General features: G+C 36.0%; 1 protein-coding gene and 1 non-coding gene across 3 annotated transcripts in view; both read right to left on the bottom strand.

Moving 5' to 3' along the window:
• The window catches only part of CYB5R4 (cytochrome b5 reductase 4), a 67,022-nt gene that overhangs the window by 30,701 nt on the left and 13,852 nt on the right, over window positions 1-22,469 (bottom strand). For both annotated transcript variants that reach the window (XM_006200326.3, XM_072965554.1), the window contains exons 3-8: window positions 15,106-15,206; window positions 10,598-10,679; window positions 5,847-5,876; window positions 4,607-4,667; window positions 3,184-3,241; window positions 1,564-1,657 (exon numbers count right to left, since the gene is read on the bottom strand). In XM_006200326.3, the coding sequence (XP_006200388.1) occupies window positions 1,564-1,657; window positions 3,184-3,241; window positions 4,607-4,667; window positions 5,847-5,876; window positions 10,598-10,679; window positions 15,106-15,206 (426 nt within the window). The remainder of the gene's footprint in view (window positions 1-1,563; window positions 1,658-3,183; window positions 3,242-4,606; window positions 4,668-5,846; window positions 5,877-10,597; window positions 10,680-15,105; window positions 15,207-22,469) is intronic.
• LOC116281698 (small nucleolar RNA SNORA11) lies at window positions 19,964-20,091 on the bottom strand. The gene has a single exon (XR_004191154.2). It is a non-coding gene; the product is annotated as a small nucleolar RNA SNORA11 (small nucleolar RNA).

Here is a 22,469-nt window from a genome sequence, read left to right as displayed (position 1 = left end):
TACTGGTCTAAGCATGACCCCAGACTGACAAGCCTACAAACCAAGACAGGAGCAGGGCAGGGAGAGAGGCAGCACATGAAGCACATGTGTGCAGGTGTGCGTGTGAACACAGGCCAGGCCTGAGTCCGGCCCAGTTTTTCCTTTCTTACTGTCTTCTAAGTTGAATGTTCATTCAGCTATTGAAAAAAATCACTGAGAGTCTATGTGTGTCATGCACTTTCTCCAGTGTTACAGGTACTGCAGTTAGTAAAAGAGAAACATTCCTGTCCTCATGGAACTTACATTCCAGAAGAGGGAGATGCAAGAAGTATTTTTACATACATCTGCTCTAAGTTTCATGGTGTTAATATGGTTATCTGGAACTTACAGTTTTGCATTATTTTAGCCCTACTGATCTACTGTTAGCAAGAAGAGTTTCACATTTTTGACTGTGGAATTTTGGGTTTTTATACGTGTGCTAGATACAGTTAGCTATGGTCTGAATAAAACTAGCCATGAAGTATCTGAGACATAATAAATGCTGGCAGAGAGGTCTTCATTAAAGAAAAGTCATGACAGAGCTAATGAATAATGTATACTTTTCTAGACATCTGAGTTTTCGGTTAAAACTCTCCCTAAGAGGCAATATAAGATCTTATGCTAGCAAAAAACAGGAAAGGACATATTTCTGGAAGAAAGGTTTAAGATTTGAGGTTGATTAATCTAATGAATGGGGGGAAAAATGAAGGAAAAACATTTATCAACTCCAATCAAATTCAGGACTAAAGGCTCTTCATTAATGTAGTAAAGCCATGAGCAGAATCGCAAGTCAGCTGAGGTCCGGAGAACTTCAGTCTCTGTTTTGTAAAAGTAAATGAAATGTTCTTTACATGAGAATGAATGCTTAAATCACCGTTTTCTTCTTGTTTTTGTTTGTTTCATTTCTGCCTTCTAGCAGAATAACATTACCTTCTTAAAAAGAAGAAAGGATGAAATCTTAAGAGTCGTTATGGGTGAGAACTGGATTAAGAATCTGCTACCTTTGATTCCAGATTTTAGTGTTTCTTTCTCTTGGAGGATCTGTAATCTCTCTAAACAGCAGAAGTGAACTGCATGGGTGATCTGTGGCCAGGAAGGGCCTGCAGTGGAGGGGCACAGTGCAACCTCACAGCCCAGGGGGCTTTGGCGTAGCCTCTGACATCCTATGGCAGAGCTGTGAGAAACAGGCCAACGAAGTGGTGTCTGGTGACAGCTGCTCGGTGGGAGCGTGTGACAGGCAGGCCTCCGGAGGCTGGTTTGTTAGGTGTTAGGTAACAGAGTCTTAGAAAGCTGAGCCAACAAATTATTTCATATCAATACTGATTTTGATCGCATCCAGTTGCTTAAACTTGCAAAAGGGGAGGACGTATTGCCATTTGCAAGCATTTTCATTAGTATAAAGAAATAACAGAAAAAATTGAACAAGAATAACAAATTAAAGTGACAATACCAGATAAAATATCATAGTTACCAAGACTACACCAGTTACTACTATACTTCAAAGAAACAAAAGGTGCTCCCATTAATACAGAATAAGGTACTTACCGATATGTATCAGATAGGAATAGTCCTTGATAAATGTTTCTACTCTCAAGGAATCATCCCGAAGGTCAACTATTACTGAGTCTAAACTGATATCCTTAAACAGAAATCAAGAAGAGAAGGATCAAAAAGTAAACCTTTTTTCAAACTTCTATCACTGTATTTCTAAGATGATCAGTGAAAACTCACACGGCACTGCTTTACAGACCCGACAATGTGCACACACAGTACTCCTGTTTTTCCCTTTCTCATACAATCCAGTTCTCCTCCTTTAAAACATACATCACAATTTTAATTACACACTTGTCTGTGCTTCATGTCTACCTTACCCACGTGTCTCTAAGCTCTAAGCATAAAGAACTGCCTTTGGAATTGTTTGGCACATAGCAGGTGCTCAATAAGTATTTCTTACATTAATAATGTGGGAAAACAATTAGAATCAGACAAGAAGCCAAGCTGTTTGTGTTCATTTTAATCTTTCCACTTTTACATGGCGCAGGGCAAATAACACAGCCTCTTAAGCTCAGCTTGTCAAAAAAAATAAATTCACTAACAAATTTTCACAGAATTTCTACATAGCTTTGGGGCCAGCTATTTGGTATCTATCATTTAGACCATACACTGAACACATTATTCCATGTAGAAATCCTCCCCCTCTCTTTAGTCATCCATCCTCTGTGCCTCCTGATATCACCAATGGGAGTAGACCCCACCCTCTCCTACTGAGGAGACAATAACAAGGAGGAGCAGAAGTTGGGACCAGCAGTGCCTCTGGCCCCCTTGGCTCTTTCAGGCAGAGGCTGGTTGCCCCCGGAGAACAATCAAATCCTCCTGCAAGAATAGGGGGAACTCGCTGGCTCAGGTATGGTTCTGCTCCCACAGAAGTAGCATGAATGCTCAGAAATACCTAGCTGCCAGAACTTGCCTCTAAATCTACATGGGTCCTCAGGTGTGGGAAACTTGCCAGTTTGCTGGAGGATGTTGTCTGGAGATGTAAGTTGCCTGCATATTTATCTGACTTTCCAGCTGGACTGTAAGCCTGGTGAGAGCTAAGTCTCTATGAATGTGGCCCATCATTAGATCTTTGAATTATATGGAAGTGTTGAAAATGAAGCAGGTGTTTAATAAATACTTAGCGAATGAATTAACTCCTTAATTGTAGTTTCCAGAGGGCATCTGAATCCCATTAGTGGTTTCAGCACACTAAGCCACAGTAGTACAGTCTTTCTTGTCACAAATTCCAATTTATGTGCAGGAAATTAGTTCTTATGGTGAAGTTAAACTGGGACTCTCACTTCTGTTATCCATGCTTTAAAAAAATTACAGAAAAGCATATAAAATACTTCCTAGTCTATTTTCTTCCTAAGATGCTATAGCATGGTTGTTAAGAGCATATCCTATGGAGCCAGCCTGCCTGGGTTCAAAATACTAGACCTGTTACTGTGTAACTCTGAGTAAATTAATCTCTGTTTCCTCATCTGTAAAACAGGGATAATGAAAGGATGGACCTCAAAGAGTTGCTGTAAGTAAGTTAATACAAGGAGAGTGCTTAGAAAAGTACCTGCATGTAGCTAAATTTATTATTTACTTTTGTTTTCCTTCTGATTTTAAAGACATGCTTACCTTCTGTTTAGTATATATGACAACGGTGACTAAAGAGTCTGTCTGGAACCAGTCATAGCTGTAAAAAAGTAAAAAAAAAAAAGAATAATTTGTGCATTAACACATATTAAATCATTAAATATAATTTTTAAATGTATACAATTAAAAATACAAAATATGACAAAATAAATACATGATTTAAAATATATAGCTTAAAATCTACAGCAAGAAATTTATTTCTCTAGGTTAACATTTTTCCTAATCAGTTGTGTTACCATTAAAACTGGCAATTATTTCTAAGTTTAAAATACCTATACTTTTATGTATTCCAACTTGCAGAGAAACAAACGATATCCTTGACAAGACACCTTTAAAGGTTACATATCTAAAATTTCTTTTACCAGAGCAATAACACAACATGTTTTCTAAAGGAGTATGACAAAATCTACATGCTTATCACCTTCACTCTTCCCCGTCACAAATACATTATTACTCAAGAAATTAATTCACCAAGGATGTTTAATGGGCAACGGTAAAAACTTAAGGAATAACTAGGTCTTCTGGTCTGTAATAGCTAGTTATCAAACTGGTAACTGTTTTTCGATTTATTACCTGCATACAAGTACCCAGTGTGAATCCTAGGAGGAGGTATCCTGAGGCCTTTAACTTAAAATTGGATATGAAATAATTTAACAGATATAAAAAGTGCAGCAGGGTGCTGCTTGTTACAGAGTCGTGATTAGGGGAAAGGCGGCGAGAGAAAGATCTACACAGAACACACGTAGCCCTAAGGGCATCTGGAATATCACTAACAGAAATATAGACGGATTGATTGCTTAACTTACTAAGACAGTGTGCAAGACATCTTGAAGGATTTCCATTAAAAATTGATCAAACAAACTAGATATACAAAAAACAGAATAGCTAAATAAACTATGGTAAGATCACATGATGGAATGCAGACAAAATGCTTTTGCAGGATGTTTCATAACACAGGAAATTGATCATAGGAGATACTGCAACACCAATACTATCAAAATAGAATAATATGGAAATAGGTATTACATGAATCAGGTATTAAGAGTATGTATCTAGGGTTGATGGGATTACAACTGATTTTTATCGCTTTCTTTTGTATTTCTCTCTACTTTCCAAGTTTTCTACCATGAATGTGTATTTTACAATTAGAAAAATATTTTTGAATAATTTATTTTCAAAGTTGTGGTGTTTAAAATGGATTAAACTTTAGTCCTGTTAGTCACCTTTACAGAACAGTTCATTCTCCAGCAATGCTTGATAAATGAGACGCTACAGTTCTTGTGTTAAAGAAACATGATTAATATAAAAAGCAATACATCAAACTTGGAGCCATCTTTTTTTTTTAATGTGTATATTTTGGTGTAGAACTGATTAAACTTTAAAAAAGTAAAACAAGAATGCATACCTCGGAGAACTAGGACCTTCTTTGGCAAGTGTATCTGTCACTTGGCTCTTGGGAAGCATGCCTTCGCAAAGAAAAACAACCAAAACAGCTACAGTTTATCTAAGCAGCATTTTTCTCTCTTTTTCCATCTTTTCAGTAAACTTTTTATAGATATATGATAAGAGGACACAATTCATAAATGAATTGCTCAATGATTTTCCATAAGTAAAACATACCCTTGGGGCCAGCACCCTCCCAGTACCCCTTCCAATCACCACCCCTTCCCCAAAGGTAACCACTATTCTGACTTTTAACATTATGATTAGGTTTTTAACATTATAATGAGGTCTGTATTTGACCTTTATAAAAATAGAATCATAAAATATGCACTCTTTTGGTCTGGCGTTTTTGGTCCGGCTTTACAGACGTAACAGTTAATGTCAAATAAGCATGATTCTAGTAAACAACAAATCAAGGCTGGAGCTTTCTGAGATTTTATCCATGCTGTTGCATGCATTAGCAGTGGTCCCTTTTTATTACTGAGTATTATCACACTGTATGAACATACCACATACTGGAATCTATTCATTCTCCTGGTGATGGACTTTGGGCAGTTTTTGGCTATTATGCATAGCGCCGTAATAAATATTCTTGTGCATGTACACACACATTCTTAAAGAACACACGTCTGCATGGGACGTGTATGTTTTGCTTTAGTAAATACTGCTAACCAGTTTTCCAAAGTGGTTGTACCAATTTATACTTTTTACCAGGAGTGTATGGGGGGCCTGTTGCTCCACTACTTCACTGACATGGGGTATTCTGTCTTTTTTCATTTTAGACATTTTTGTGCGTGTCCTTCAATGTCGCATTTTCAAAGGCCACTAATGCTCTGGTTTGTGAATTGTTTTAGAAAACTCTGAGACGTGGAAGATCTCCAGAGATTCTGTAAGCATTAAGTATTTTCCTTCCACCATAGGTGTGTATTCTTTGGATCTGTAAGATTTAGTTTGGGGAAGGAAAAAAAAAAAAAGAGTACTTCTGCTCAAAGACTTTGGAAAATAACTGCATCAATTATGTTTCTGTTTCTCCAACAGCCCAGGATAGGGGATCTATAAAGTTCTGTCCAATGCTCTAAATTTAGGCAGGTAAAGACATCCTTCATATAAAAACTATCTAAATACCCCAGATAATTCCATGAGGCAACGTATATAATCATGTGAACGAGATTCACTTTGTATTATAGATGTATATGACTTACCATTCAAGATTTTCTTTTCCTCACGATAGTCTGAACAGCGATTTAGAAAAAAAGAAGTCAGATAAGAATACTGTAACATCAGAGAGAACAGCAGTTAACATTATTGATTTAAAGGTAACTGCCCTCCTCTCGAAGGGCTTTCTTCCAAGGCCTGACGAGAGAAATAAGGCTAATAAACAGATGGCCTATTTCTCAAATAATTAATTTCATCTCTGAAGACTGCCAGGCCATTTCTGCAGGCTCCCACTTCACTGGGCTTTTTCCTCCTTCTTTGAACTTATTTTTCTAATATCTTGGTTAATTTCTTTAGTAAACATATAAAAACCCAAGCTTTGTCCAGGGCATCATATTCTAAATCAGTCAAAACTATCCAAAATTTATTAGATTACACTTTATAAATAAAACATATATGTTAACCCAAAGAAAGTCACCTGATTATCTTTCTCTTTCATCCAGGTCAGCACTTAACATGATTATTATTACTTTAAATTTAAATGGCCAAAATGCTGAAAATATGTAAAGACTTCCACTTGTATATCAATTCATTTATCAGTGTTACAAACCAGAAAAAATTTAACAGGTATTTTGTTTCAGGATGGCAGCCAGCTCAAAAACCTGTATGATGTCTCGATCACAAAAGTGCTGTACCGTATGTCAAAATAAAACCCTCAACAAGTTGTCAGAGCTTAAAAAAAAAAAAAAAGCCAAACTAACACAAAATATCCAAGCAGCAAATTTATAGACATCACTTGTTAAGGTAACACCTTGTTTTAACAGAAAAAGAAACCAAAGTACTTAAAGCTTCCAAATTTTTCATGTTCTGATTTTCAATCAACCAGATAGCCTATAATTACTTCCACTTCACTCACATGTCATAAAATAACCATGATTAAGGAGAACAGATAACCATCCTTTTTGTTTATTTTCCCCATGTGACCAAAATAATTTCATAGCTGAAAGGAATCTTAACAACAGACACCAAATTATCATCCAATCCCCTCATTTAAGACTGAAAATCAGAGGTCAGGACTTGAATGAAATCCACACCTCTTCAGCAGCAAAGCCAAGATCAAACTTCTTCCATGAAATTTAGCACTATTTCTCTTGGTATGTCATTGTGAGGGTTAATACTTTCTGAAAAAACACAAGCCCTAAAAATCATTTAAATTAGATCTCAAAATCAGCTTTGTTTCTCACTGCCAGATAAAAATCTCATCATTACAGTTTGCAAGGGATCACCGATGTCCCCACTTGTTCACTTACTTTCATCCGGTTTCATCTGTCTTTGCTACTGTAGTTGTGATTATTTGTTTTATCTTAGAACAAACAGCGAATTCACAGTAACATAAGTAAATTAAATCTATTTTCACTGTACAAGCACAGTTGGCAGTTTGATGAATCTCTTTATCATGGAAAACAATTTGTTTTTATCTAAGAGGAGCACAGATTTTGAAAACTTACCCCAGGTAATTTATTCCTAGGGAGAAAATATGTCATCTCATACGATTACCTCCTGTCTGATGTGCTGATTTGAATCTGTTAGAACTTTCTGGATCTTGCTAAATTATTCATTTTTTTCCTGAGTCTTTTTTAATATAAGAAGTACCAATAGGAAGAGAACACCTACTTAGAGCTAAAATATCATTAAAATGCTACTAGTCTACTTGTGCAACTCTTCAAAAACTGAGCCATAGAAAGAAAAAAGCCTTTTTTTTTTATTTTTACTTTTAAGCATATTTACATCTGAGTCACACAAGACCCTTCCTGCTCTAACAAGAAATGTCTTGATAACTAACTCCATCATTTGGTTGGCTCCAAGGCCAAGAAAATTCACATCTTCTCATAACATTGGTCAGACAGCATTACTCTGATAAGAGCCTGTGCTTTCTGGAGAGGTCAAAGTCATTCAGAAGGCTGGAGCTGTGAAGTATCAGTACTCTATTCTTCTGAGGTAAGAGGGCTGGGTGAGAATTTTTAATTGACCCCATTCTAGCTTACCTCTGCTGAATGGGGCCACAGAAAGATCCCCTGGGATAAGCAAAGTTAAAAAACAAAACCAACCAAAAAACCTGCTTTACTAATATACTCATTCTTTTAATAAATTTCTGTTGATTACCATCTTAATAGGGATATTGACATAATATGAAACCATTTGGATAAACAGGAAATCTGACTCTATATTCAGTTTGTCTATACACACACAAAGATAATTTGGAAGGATACACAATCACATGGTTACCTTTGGGCGTACACAGGAGGGAGAAAGAGCAGATGGGAGACAAAGGTATGACCATGGCACTTGTCATTCTCGAATCATGTGAATGTATTACTTACTCAAAAAAATGAAATAAACTAAACTGAAAATGTCAATATGTCCTTTTTAATATGATAAAATAAATGCTTTAAAAGAGATATATGAATGGTGGTAAAGGAAGCATGGGGGTGGGAAGAGGGGCATCACTACTTGGAAGGAATAGAAAGGACTCCATTGAGGAAGTAATGTTTTAGCTACATTTTGAAAATATGTATGCATTTGTCAGGAGGCCCTGGAAAAAAGCATTCTAGGAAGACAAACACTGCACATTTATATTTAAATGTCTTATGTTTATCCACAGCTACATACCCTGTCTTCCTTTTTGACTCCAAAAGGCGGATGTCACATAATCATCAGTCAGGAGCTCAGTCTTGTGACCAGGGGTCTCAGTCACAAACTTCAGTGTGTACCATTCTATGTTCCCACCACTGCTTAGTCTTGCCAGAAGACTCCCTGGTTCTCTACAATATGTTTAATAATCATTTTTTCTGTAGAAATTCTTCCACATCTCTAAAGAGAACTCCTTATAGCACAATTGAGGCCTAATTCCTGTTTTTGTTTCAAAAGCCATATACTCATTTCCTAAACCCTGTAAAATTTAATAATTTCTGTATTTCTAAACTAACTTTATCTTTTACTTTTCTTCATTCATCTTTGTAATTGTCTTCTGAATCATCTTCAAATTTTATACAGCTCTTAAACTTTAAGGCCCAGAATAAATCCTTGTACTTGAAGTAGTTTACCAGCAGAATTAACACTCTTCTACCTTTATTCTACTGATCTATGGTTCTAAGCACCTTATAGGTAGTAATTGCTCAAGACAGTGGGCAAGAAAAAAAAAAACAAAGTGTTAGAAACCATGATAAAGCAATGTGAAATTAAGAAGGAATATTTCTAACACTGTGCCATGCCATTAGAAAATATGACTATATTTTAAAAATGTGACTTATTAAAAAAATTTTAGTATGTTTTCGGTCTAGAACAGGGACCTATAAGATAAAATTAAAATGTCTAGTATATGTTTATTTGGAATTTCAGAAGGAAAGAAATGGGAGAATGGAACAGAAAAATATCTGAAGAAATACTGGTCAAAAATTTTTCCAAATTTGGTGAAAGACATAAAATTGTCAATCAAAAAGCTTAGCAAATTGGAGTATGATCAATACACAGAAAATCACATGGGGCACATCATATTCAAATAGCTAAAAGCCAAAGATAAAGAGAAAATATTGAAAATAGCCAGAAGAAAAACACCTGGACACAATAAAAATGTGTCTGGCAATAAGACCTTGAATTACAAATCTCACTAAAAATAAACAGTAGAAGACTCAGGTCATACAGGCCAACTTATTCCTAATTTGGATGTCAAAATCAGGAGTTGGTCAAAAGAAACAACTTCATCCCATTCATAGTAAAGGATTAAGCAAAGTACCCCTGCTACTCCCACTGCAAGCCCATAAATTTTTCAAAAGGTGGTCTTCTGAAAAAAGCTCAGGAGGAAAGAGATGATCTCCAACACCAGGCTAAGTGTAGAGCGGCAGTTTGGAAGATAAGAAGAAATGGTTTTTTTAAACCAGAACTTGGTTTTCTATGGTAAAAAGGAAAGGAGCAGAAAGGTTCAAGGCAAAAGGGAGACAAAGCTGAGAGAGAAAATTTCACTGTGTAATTTTTTTATATTTTCTCATTTTTTTGGTATATATATGTATTTTTATTGAAGTACAGTCAGTTTACAATGTTGTGTCAATTTCTGGGGTACAGCACAGTGCTTCAGTCATACATGAAGACACATATATTCGTTTTCATATTCTTTTACACTGTAAGTTACTACAAGATATCAAATATAGCTCCCTGTGCTGTACAGCATGAAGTTGTTGTTTATTCTATATACATATCAGTTAGTATCTGCAAATATTTTGATTTTTTGAGTCTCATGAGTGTGCTAGATATTAAAAAAATTAAATTCTAAAAAACTAGTCTAAAAGTTAACTGGAACCAAGTGATCCAGCTAATTTATATAACAACAGAATAAAAGACTAGTGAAAAGTAAATAGAGTAAATAAAATTCCTTCACTTCCATCATGCTTATTCTTCCCACAATGAACGTACCTTAAAATTTTGACATGTTGCAAGAGAAAAGTCATTGTTCCATTCTGAAGAACTAAAGTAAAATCTTTACAGTGGCTAGCCCAGGAGGCCAGTAAAAATGAGAACAGTTTAGGGATTTATTTAAGCTTTTTTTGCCAAAATCCACGTAAAAGACAGTACACGTGTTAAAGGATAAGGAAAAAGAATATAGATATGTACATGTATAACTGAATCGCTATGCTGTACACCAGAAACTAACACAACATTGTAAATCAACTATATCTCAAAAAAACAAAAGAGACAGTACATGCATGTCACACATCAGTGCCAGTTTCGCCCTGGCACCACTTACCTTTAGGAAGAGCAGGTTTAACTGCCATCCTGCCAACCAGGCATCCTTTCAGCATGGATTCATAGTTGACCCAACGATGAACCTGGTGTGGAATAAAAAAGACAGAAAAGCAACATGACTCTTCACTCCATGAGATGCTCTAATTTTCTTCTGATCAAAACTAGACATTATGACACTGCTCTGAAAAACTAAGAAACAGATTCAATTTGCCAACAAGGGAGTGACAAACAGCAGCATACATAGGGATTGTTCAGAACAATGTCCTCAAAGTGCTGTCTACACACCTCTGAGGTTCCTGATACCCTTAGTTTCATAATAATACTGTGACATCACTTGCCTTTTTCACTGTGTTGACATTTGCACTGATGTTGAAAACACAACGTTGGGTAAAATTGCTTGCATTTTAGTACAAAGTAGTGCCAAAGCAGTGGTTTCAGTCATTATATTCTTCACTACCACAGGCCCACAGGGGTGGGGGAAGTTGATTTCATTTAAGAATATCCTTCTTGAAGTAGAAAAACCAATTAATTTCCTTAAATCTCAACCCTTGGTTACAGGTCTTTTTTATATGCTGTGTGACAAAAATGGGAAGTTCTCAAAAATACTTCTGATTCAAAGATGGTTGCCCGAAGGAAAAACACTTAGGCTACTGTTTGATTTGCATATTAACACTGTGCTTTTTCTCTTGAAAGGCTGTTTATATGCAAAAGAAAAAGAATGACCAATAAACTAGTTATTCAGACTCAAGTATGCGATAGAAATTTTCTTCAAAATGAACAAAGTGAGACTGTCACGTCAAGAAAAACAACTGACAGGATTTGTTGCCAGACTTAGCGGTGGGAATTAAATTTAAACAGCCTTGCTGGAGGGCACCTTCTCAATATACATTAAAGCCTTACAACATGCAGGTCTTTCACTTAGCAATTCAGACACTTACTTGAGAAAATATTTATATAGACACAAAGATGCAGGCACCAGAATATTCATCATAGCAATATTTATATTAGCAAAATATTGGGAGCAACTAAATGTCCAATTATGAAAGACCAGTGGAGGAAAATCAAAATATATTGCTCAACAAAATACTATATAATCACTAAAATAATCAAGTCAAAAAAATACTGATACCAGCATCTTTATGTATATCCCTGAGTAAACAAATATATACCAAAATAGCAAATGTGTAAAATATATATATGTAATTATAAATGGGCACTCGCTAATTAATATAAATTGAAATTTTATTTATCAAATATTTATGGAGTATCCAGTAATGTGTCAAGCACATCTCTAGGGCTATGGGGTTGCGGAGCATTCTAACAGATGGATGAAGGAGAAAGATATTCAAGGAGGCAAAGGTATGGAGTTTGTCAATCATGGAACTAGTGATTTACTCAAATCTATATAATAACAGAATAAAAATTCACTCAAAGCAGGTTGCATATTGAGAATAGTTACCATGATACAGTATTTTGAGGCCCTCAAATGCTGGGTAATGACTTCAAATTTATTACACTCAATGGTAGAGCAAGGTACTAAGACAATGGTCTTTAAGAATACTACGCTAGCTGCCATGTTATCTAAATTGGTACTGAAGGTAAAGATATCAGGATGGTATTAAAATATTAGGGTTAGAGAGGGTGATGATGACTTAAGGTAGTGGGAGGAGAGAAAAGGGAGCAATGTTTAAAGACAGCACCATGGAATTTCAGTCATTGGATATTGAAGCACATCTGTTACCAAGGCTGTTGCCCCAGAATCATACCACTGCCCCTCCCTCATGTGGAAACTAATTGCCCTTATCTGAGTTTCAGGCCCAATTACAAAAGGAGGAAGCAACAAAGAGAAAAACAAGAGCTGGTTACAACTAACTAGTCCTAGTTAGTTGGACTAGTGGAAGACCTTACCTCCAGTGGACCTTGAGCTTCCTTATAAGCTCATTCTAATATATTAGCATGCTAAATGACACACCCACCAGCAACACAACAGTTGACAACTGCCATGACAACCAGAAAAGGACTGAAAAGGAGTGTTGCCTCAGTTCCGGGTCCAAACCACACTCCTGTTCTTGGATAAGTCATGAATATTCCTCCCTCTCTTTACTCAATTCCCTCCTTTTTTTCTTGACCTTCCTATATATATAGTGTCTCGGTCAAAGTTAAGTTGAGAATTTAATTTGCAGACTAAGTTCCCACTTCCCCATTCTCTGGCCGTTGAATAAAGTTTGTGCTATGCTCTCAGCATGGGTTTCCACTGGCTGAGCAAATCTGAGCAGAAAAAGAACCTCCCCAGCCAAGACAAGGGGTCTGGGCCCAGGCTAGGATCCTGGTGTGTGTTTGGACGACCAATTTGGTAATAGAATGAGAGAAGGCAAAGATTATGCATGTGCTTTCAAGTCCCCCAAAACAGGAAACAGACTAGGGGACAAGAAGGGAAGAAGAGGATGAGTTGATATTATTTGAGGGCACACTGAGGTCAAGTGCCTACAGGTTATCAAATTGCCCACTAGGCATTTGGAAATGCAAAACAAGAAGTTAAAGTGAGATCAAAACTAGAGACAGAAATCTGACAATCAAGAGATTACTTAATATTCTTTGTACATCAAACACTAGACATGAATCGATTCTCAAATATTTAAAAATAAAAGAAGCTTCACCACAGTTTCTAGACTATAAAGGTGTTCACTTCTGCAGTGAGTAAAAGTCATTAATAAACATCACTGGTCTTATTAAAGCCAAGGGGAATGTAGCAATCTGGTAACTAAAGCCTGGACAAAGAATGCAGCCTGCCATTTCAGTAAACAAAGGATGTCGCAGCCATAAAGCCATTGGGGCCATTCCCTCTGGGGTGCCCTAAGGAAAAATAGGATACTGGTCCTCGATAGGCTCCGTGCATATCAAAGGAATAATTTCAATAGGCCCAGACTCTTGCATCTTCCCATACACGGAAAAGCACTAAAATCATTAACATGAGATGTCTGTTTTTTGTGATCAGTAGTTATCTTTTTGATATTCACATGTTTTGTTTTGTTTTGTTTTGTTTTCCAGCAAAGAATTCCTATATATCCTGGCTTCTCCCTTTTCTCTTTGGAACAGTTCCTCAAAGATATCTGAGAGGTTGTTTCTAGCTATAGGCCTCAGGAATGTCCCAAATAAAACATAATTCTCATCTTTTCGGTTGTGTGGGTTTTTTTAGCAGACAAAAGTACTGCTGAGACTGCTAAAGATCAAAACAAAAACAGCAGTTCTTGTGACTTCCCCAAAACAAGCTTACCTAAATAAGGTCCATATAACCACACAACACTGAGATATATAAATAGGACGAGATGTTACTGGAAACTCTTCTCATAGAATGTGCTTGAAGAGTACATGCAGCATCACAAGGTTACAGCACAGACACCAAAGTATAGCAGACAAGTTTTCTGGCAAATGTTCCCAAACTTTTCTATTTGGCTCACATTGCCAGCCAATAACAAGCCCCAAATGATAACAGGAGTTTACTTCAAATCAGCAATAAGAACCCCCAAGGAGAACCCAATCATCACCAATGGGCAAAAATGACTTTTCTCCATCTCAGGAAGAACATTAATAGCAAATGGGATTCTGCTATTTAAGCAGATGCATGTTAAGTACATTTAAATAAAAAACAAATTATATTTCTGGTAGCTGGTCAAAAAATAAATCCTAAAATGGATGAGAAGATAAAAGGAACAGAAATCAAACTTCATTATTCAGAGGACAACTCAAAAGTAACCTAACCTGATTCAGGTATCTTAAATGGTAAAAACCCAGTACTAGAACATGGTTAACCATCACTGAAAAACAAAGATAGAAGATAAAGCATATGTGAGACAGAGGCAAATTTCTATTCGTCTCAAGAGAGTTGTTTCAAAATAACAGTTCAGCCAACTGATAATAATTAACATATTCTACATAATTTTAAAATAGTATAAGAACTAATAATTGTTTTTAATAAATATAAGGGGGGAAAGTAACTAATTTAGGTATCTTTTGACACATACATACAGAACCTCTGCTATCACTCTAGGAAAAATTCGTTTTCTGTTTGTTCATGATCTTTCTACATAACACGCAGATTCAATATAAGCAAGACAGGCTCATTATGCAACAATCCCCCAAAGAGAAAAGGCAAAGAGCCAAGAAGCTAAGTGACCTGTTGTTCCCTCTAACCGTCACTACCTCCCTTAAGGCAGTCATCACCATCATCAAAACTGATCAAAACTGAGTAAACGGTCCAGCAGAGGCAGCAAGCACTAAGAGTAGACTCCCAGATACAGATTTGAAACCATCTCTAAAATGTTAGTAAAGTAATTCAAAGGAAAATTAAATAAACAGTTGTTACTTATGAGCATCTACCCACACTTCAAGATTCAAGCCAACATACCTGAGATTTATGCAACTACTTTTTTTTCCTTCTACCACCATCACACTACTAAACCTAAGGGTACTCTTCCCACTGTGACAGAATGATTACTTTCAGCAACTTACCTGATCAAAAAGGTCAGTGCCATCGGATCCTGCTGCTCTCATAAGTTCATCTTCGCCACCAGGATGATACTCCATATACGGGCTGACATTATAAACAAACCCTACATCAAATAAGGAGAAATAATACCCTAAATGAACTTCTTAAAAACTGTACAAATTAGAAACATGTTTCAATAAATCTATCCAAAAACATTCCATTTAACAAACGATTATTCAAAGTTTTAAGAATATAAAAGGTCTGAGATTTTACCATACTTACAAGCTAACAAGTTAGCCTGCCAGTTTCATGGGTCCTGACAGAAAACATGGGACTCCTAGATTAGAGACAAAGGATAGCTTCTTACATCAACAGCAGTAACTAAAACAGCAGCCTAGGCATAAGTTCCCTGAATCCCAGTTCCCACAGAGCCATGTGAAGAGGTCCTGATAATACCCGTACACTCAATGTGCTGTGTGATGGAAAAGGCATCTTGAACTTAGGAAACTCGAATCTTTTATAATAGGCAGTAAATATATTTGCCCTTTGTTCTGGCAGGAGACATTATCTTTATTACATCGAACAGTAAGGAAGCCTGTCCTTTGCTCTAGAGGGAGACACTAGCTCTACCATCTAAGGTCGTTCACTATGCAAACATCCCTGAAAAGACTGCCTGGAACAAAGACAGTCAGTGACTCCGCTTGCAAGATGTGCAGATATGCAAAAGACTTACAGAGAACTGCAATACACACACACACACACACACACACACACACACACACACTCTAGTGTTGACGTACATCATTTTTTAAATGCCCTAGCAACATTCAGGAGTACATTTTATAGCTAATTCATACCAAGAGAACTGCAGTGCAACTGAAAGTACACAAGTCAAAACAACAGCTACACTGAGTTCTTTAGGCAATGTACAGTGGTACCTGTTCTAATAAGTTTACCCTAAATTATCTCTTTTGTGTTGTATGTCTGGAATTCTGAGCTCTCAAATAAGTTCTTAGAACAAAAATCATGCACTTTAAAATGACCACTTAGTGCTTTGTATTGTCAGAAGCTCATACTGCCAATTTAATCACAGAACGAAGAGTCTTCAGACTGGGAGGACACTAAAGGCAATTTTCAGTCTGCTCTCTCATCCAGTACAGGATTCATGTCTACAGGATCTGCAGACAGACCGTCATCCAGCATCTGCCTGAACAGTAGCAGCCTCTAGGAGCTCACTGCTTGTTTAAAGCTCAGCTCAACGATCAACATCATTTCAGGTATAACCTGGAAACTGATGTTGCCGTTTTACACACAAAGAGCTCTTTTCCTTCTTGGCAAATGCTGCCTCTAGTTTTTCACATATACTTTCTATATCTGCTGTAATTTAAACCCCAGCTGCTTACTGATAAAGACTACAGGCATCTTAAAATAAAATAAGTTTGTGTAAGTTTGCATGTAAAAATTTAAAAAACCCACAATAAAACATGTAAAAGAAAAGAAAATATACCAGTTAGCTAACCTAGCTAGTTACTGTGATTGAGCAACTAAGTATAGTCCTGATCTTCCTAGCAGCCAAGGCCAAAAGAGACACTAGTCACTACAGTCTCATTATCTGGTCTTAAAAAGTATTAAAAGGAAACAAACAAACAAGCAAACAAGAGTGACTCATTCATTAGTTCTTTAAAGGGGAGAGACTCCCTTTGAGGCTTTGATAATTGATATCGTGAAGAATTATGAGTTCCAATATAGGGGCCACTGGCCACATAACAGATATTACAATTTAACCACATGCAGAAACATTCTCCAAGTACCATTCCTCCCACCCTCCCCAGCCCTAGGCAACGAGCAAGGTACTTTCCGTCTCTTTAGACTTACATATTTTAGGCATTTCACATAAATGGACTCATACAATACATGGCCTTTTGTTATTTGCCTTCTCTCACTTAGTATAATATTTTCAAGTTTCATCCATGTTGTTGCATGTATCATTCCTCTTTATGACTGAATAATATTCTATGTATGGAGAGGCTGCATTTTGTTTATCCATTCATCAGTTCAGGGACATTTAGGTGGTTTTCACTTTTTGGCTATTACAAATAATGCTGCTGTGAACATCTGTGTACATGTTTTTGTGTGGACAAATATTTTTATTTCTTTTAAGTATATGCCTTGGAGTGAATTTGCAGAGTCATATGGTACCTTTATGTTTAACCTTCTGAGGAACTACCAGACTGTTTTCTATTCTCTGCAGCAATGTGTGAAGGCTGCAATTCCAGAGAACTCTTTCTTAACTCACTACTCCAACTCCCCTCAGAGAGGAAACACCTTTTCCCATCTATAGAAACTGAATCACACCTTGTGTCTCAGATAACTGAACTCAGAACTGGACTGCGGCATGCACTAAACTATGCTCAACTCCCAGTCCTATATGAGACAGACAATGTAAGACTCAAATACCTATTTCATATCTATTAATCTATCTCCCAGATGAGGCTGCCACAATTTTTCAGGTTAGGTAACCATGTATGTGAAACCTAAGAGCCCACCAATAAGGAGTGAACTGCATCCTCATGGTTCAGGCCACACATTCACTATTAAGTTTTCACTTTCCCTTTGTTCTATTTTGAAAGTCAGAGAGTTTCACAGTGTGGTCCAGGGGCTCCTGCAGAGCTCAAGACTCTTTTGGTGGTCCAAGGCCAAAACTTTTCATAATAAAACTAAGATGCTGTCTGCCTTTTTAAAAATCTCATTTTTTTTCACAAGTGTATAAGATTAAACGCAGAAGGTGATATGAGAATATAGTTGTCATCTATTAAGCCACATATTAAAGATATTTGCCAAAATGTAAAACAACATCATTCTCATTATATTTTATTTTGTTAAAATTTCATTTTCCATGAAAATATTATTGTTTATGATAACACAGAGTGAATTTACTTTTATTTTTAAATTAATTTTAAAAATTATTTCCATTTCTCAATTTTAATTTCTAAAGGGTAAACATCATTAGCCATAACCACCATAAACAAAAGTTCTTTGGGGTTCAATAATTTTTAAGAGTAAGGGATCTTAAAACCAAAAAGTTTGAGAACTACTGCTATAACTAAAAGTGCTTTTTTTGATTAGATTTTAAAATAATTTGTTTTAAAATTCAAACACAAATGTAACTCCAAAGCCCAACATTATATTCATTCAACAAAAATTTATTTATATGTACCATGTATGTGCAATGTATTATGCTACTACACTGCAGTATTCCTATTTATTTCACTAATCATCACTGTTCATTTTGTTGGTTCTAAAATAAGTGAAGGAAAAAGGTGTGCTCACCTAGTAAAATCATGGCATAGTTCACTGTATTCAAATGCATGGATCCATTTTTGCAAGTACTGTGACTACTTTGCCATCTTGTGTTCAGTAAAGGAACTACACATTATTTTTATTATCTCTGATGTTTAGTTCTTCTAACTGTTAACAGGGGATGTTAAAATGTGCAACAATGGTTATCGATTTGAAATTCTAGCTTTCAATTCTATTAATGTTTGCTTCATGTATTTTGAAGCTTTGTTATCAGGCATAAACAGTCTTCCTAAAGAACTGACCTTCTCAACATTACGAAATCTCTAGTCTAAAGATTCTTCGTCTGGTAATACTTTTTACCTAATATTAATATAGTCTAACTTTACTATATTTACTGTTTAGATAGTATACTTTTTTCTACACATTTACTTTCAACCTGTGTCTTTATAGTTAAAAGTGTGTCTTTCATAGATATCATGTAGTTGCGTCTTGACACAGAAACACACAAAGAAAATTCCTTTCAATTAGAATAACTGGTTAATTTATACTTGAATTAATTATTGATGTGACTGAATTTTGAGCAACCATCTTATTAGGCTCCCTCCTCAGCCCCAAGTTTTCTTTTTTGTTTTGCCCTCCAAGGTTTCTGTTTGTGTCTCTGTTCCTCTTTCCCTGACTTCTTTTGGGTTAACCAAATTTCTTTAAATTTCATTTTACTTTATGTATTGTATGTTTAATGTAGCTCTTTGCATTATGTTTTGAGTGATTATTCTAAGGTCTATAATATATATCCTTAGGTTTAAGCAACATTACTTGTGTTACTGTTGTACCCCCCACACGTAAGAACCATTTACTGCTCTCCATTCCTGATACTTTATATAACCCTACAATACAATGTTACAGTTTTAGCTTTTATTTTTAAAATTTTTTTGAGGTTAATTTTTGCTTTTATTTGCCAGTGTAACTTAATTACAGTGGCTTACAAACTTTTTTGATCTAAAAAATACATTTTACATCACAAGCCAGCACACACACACATATATGTATATAACTGAAACCAAAGTTTTGCCCGAAATGTCTACCCTGAGTTTCCTTGTTTTTAAGACTTTTTTTTTTAAAGCAGTTTTAGGTTTACAACAAAATTGACAGGAAGGTACAGAAATTTCCCATATACCCCTTTCCACACATATGTGTAGTCATTATTTTTATTTACCAGAGTGGTACTTTTTCTTTTTTTAAACTAAGGATGAACGTACATTGACACATCATAGTCAAAGTCCACAGTCCATCTTAGTTTGGACAAAAGTAAAATGACATGGATAGCCATTGTTCTAATGTCATACAAAGTATATTCACTCCTCTAAAATCCTTCTGTCCTCAGAATGGCATATGGAATCTCTCTTTTCCCTTGAAAAGAGGTTCAAAGCCTTCATGTCTGTAAGACCACTCTTGGCCCACCCATGCATGGACTGGACAGGCTCTAGGTGGCAAATTCCCCCACTAAATACTGTGGTTTTTCTTCCAATAGTGATCCCTGTCCCACTGGTCCTGCCCAGCAGCCATGTGGAGGTGCAAGGGGACACGTGTAGCATATGTGTTCATAGGAAGGCCCCCAGTTTGGGGCCCCTTGTCACAGTGAGCCCAGATTCCTGTCAGGTGTGTTGTGAACAGAGGAGCTCTCTCTTTAGGCCCCCTGCTGCGCACACCCCCAGTTATAGCTTTTAAAAGTCACAGATTTTTTAAAAGAGGAAGAAAAGTAATCCTATGTCTTTCCTTACACATTTACTATTTCCTGAAGACCTGAGCTTGCATCTGGTATCACTACCCTTTAACCTGATGAATTTCCTTTAGAACTCCTTATAGTGAACTTGCGCTGATAAAAAATTCTTAAGTTTTTGTTAATCCAAAAAGGCCTTTATTTCATCTGCATCTTTAAGGTGTCTTTAAGGATACAGAATTCAGTGCTGGTGGTATGATTTTCTTCTCTTCAACATTTTTATTGTGTCCAGGTGTTTTTCTTCTGGCTATTTTTTTTAATTGACAACTTTATGTCTTTCACCAAATTTGGAAAATTTTTTGGCCAGTATTTCTTCAGGTATTTTTCTGTTCCATTTTCCCATTTCTCTCCTTCTCAAATTCCAAATAAACATATACTAGACATTTTAATTTTACCTTATAGGTCCCTGAATCTCCATTCATTTTAAGTCCTGTAATTTTCCTCTTTGTTCTTCAGATTGGATAATTTCTATTAATCTATCTGTAAGTTCCCTAAGCTTCCTTTCGTTAGGTCCAATCTGCTATTAAGCCCATTTGATAAAATGTTTTTTCTTTCTTTCTTTCTTTCTTTCTTTCTTTCTTTCTTTCTTTCTTTCTTTCTTTCTTTTTATTTATTTATTTATTTATTTGTATTTTTTCATTGAACTATAGTCAGTTTACAATGTTGTGCCAATTTTTGGTGTACAGCACAATGCTTGTCATACATGGTTATACATATATTAATTTTCATATTCTTTTTCACCATAAGCTACTACAAGATATTGAATATACTTCCCTGTGCTATACAGTATAAACTTGTTTATCTATTTTACATATACCAGTCAGTATCTGCAATCTCGAACTCCCCAAATATTGTATTTCTCAGTTCCACATTCCTGTGTTTTATAGTCTCCTGTTCATTACGAACACAATGTGATTTCCTGAGATTCTGTATTTGTTCATTCATTACATACCTATATTCCTTTACTTCCTTGAATATTGCTATAATAGATGCTTTAAAATCCTTACGAACTAAATTCAACATCTGGATCATCTCAGGGTCAGTCTTTAATAATTGTCTTTTCTCTTGAGCATGTCTAGAAACTCTGGATTATATCCTGGCCATTGTAAATAATGTTTTAGAAACTCTGGATTCTATTACATTCCTCTAAAGAGTACTGACTATTTTAATAGGCAATTAACATGACGGGACTCACACTCCAAACTCTGTTTTCCTTTCGGAGGAGTGAAAACTAAAACATCTGTTCAGCAGGCTGCCTAGAATCTGTCCGTATACAAGATTTAAACAGTTTATATCCCTCTCTGGATATCTCTTTTTCTACATTTTCTTCCTCATTTTCCAGTTAGTACAAATGCCCTAAAATTTGTCATCTAGTTCTCCTAGCCAGTAAGACTGGGAGTCTCAACCTGAATTTTGGCTACCCTTCACAGTACCAACTTGGGCATGACCTCAAGTTAAATGCCGTAAAGAAACGGCAATTCACGAAGTGACAATTCCTTCTAAAAATAGATAACCTTTACTCTCTAGTTTCTGTCTGCTTTTGGTTGCTAAGTTTTTAGATAGTTTTTTTTTTTTCAAACTGAGTTTACAGTTGATATCTGCCAGAGAGTTACTTTAATAAGAGCTATAACCAGATCAGCTATAACCAAAGCAGAACTCTGCATATTATTTTAGAAAACTAGGCAATTACCTCGCTAATGTCAATGGAGACAAACAAAAAGTAAGTCAATAAAAGATAAATGGATTTTATAATGATTTAAAGTAAATGTGGCCATGGCACTTAAGAATAGTAATTAGAATGCAGGCTGGCAAGGTGTTTGATAATAGAGTATCTTAGGACTTTGGGATTAAAAGCATTCATTTGTCTCTCACATTTCTGAAAACTTTCTAATGATTGTAAGCTAAAACCACAGAGACACAGAAATCATAAAAGGAGATGACAGCAACAAAGTTTTGGAAGATTGAAAGCCAAATGATAAGCAATAATATACTTAGCAGAATGAAGAAAGGTGAAATAAGGCCTAGGTGTAAACTGGAGGGGAACTTATTTGAAAAAAAAAAGCTAATATGTGCATCAGATCCCCCAAAAGGTACAGTCGTCAGAGATTCCAGGTAGTTCTGAAAGTTAGGGTGCAGGAGGGTCAAATTCAATATAAGCTGTATGGCCCTTAAATCCTCTCCCCACCCCCCACAACCATGTAACAAGCCCCTTCCCAACCCACAGGAAGTGTAGGTTTTCTTTGTAGAGATAGTGAACCACAGAGACACTACACTCAGGGAAACAGCACACAGTGGAGGAGGAGCTTGAAT

This window comes from Vicugna pacos, chromosome 8 (genome assembly GCF_048564905.1).
Source record: "Vicugna pacos chromosome 8, VicPac4, whole genome shotgun sequence".
Classification (NCBI taxonomy): domain Eukaryota; kingdom Metazoa; phylum Chordata; class Mammalia; order Artiodactyla; family Camelidae; genus Vicugna; species Vicugna pacos.
This window is presented reverse-complemented; position numbering and strand designations above follow the sequence as displayed.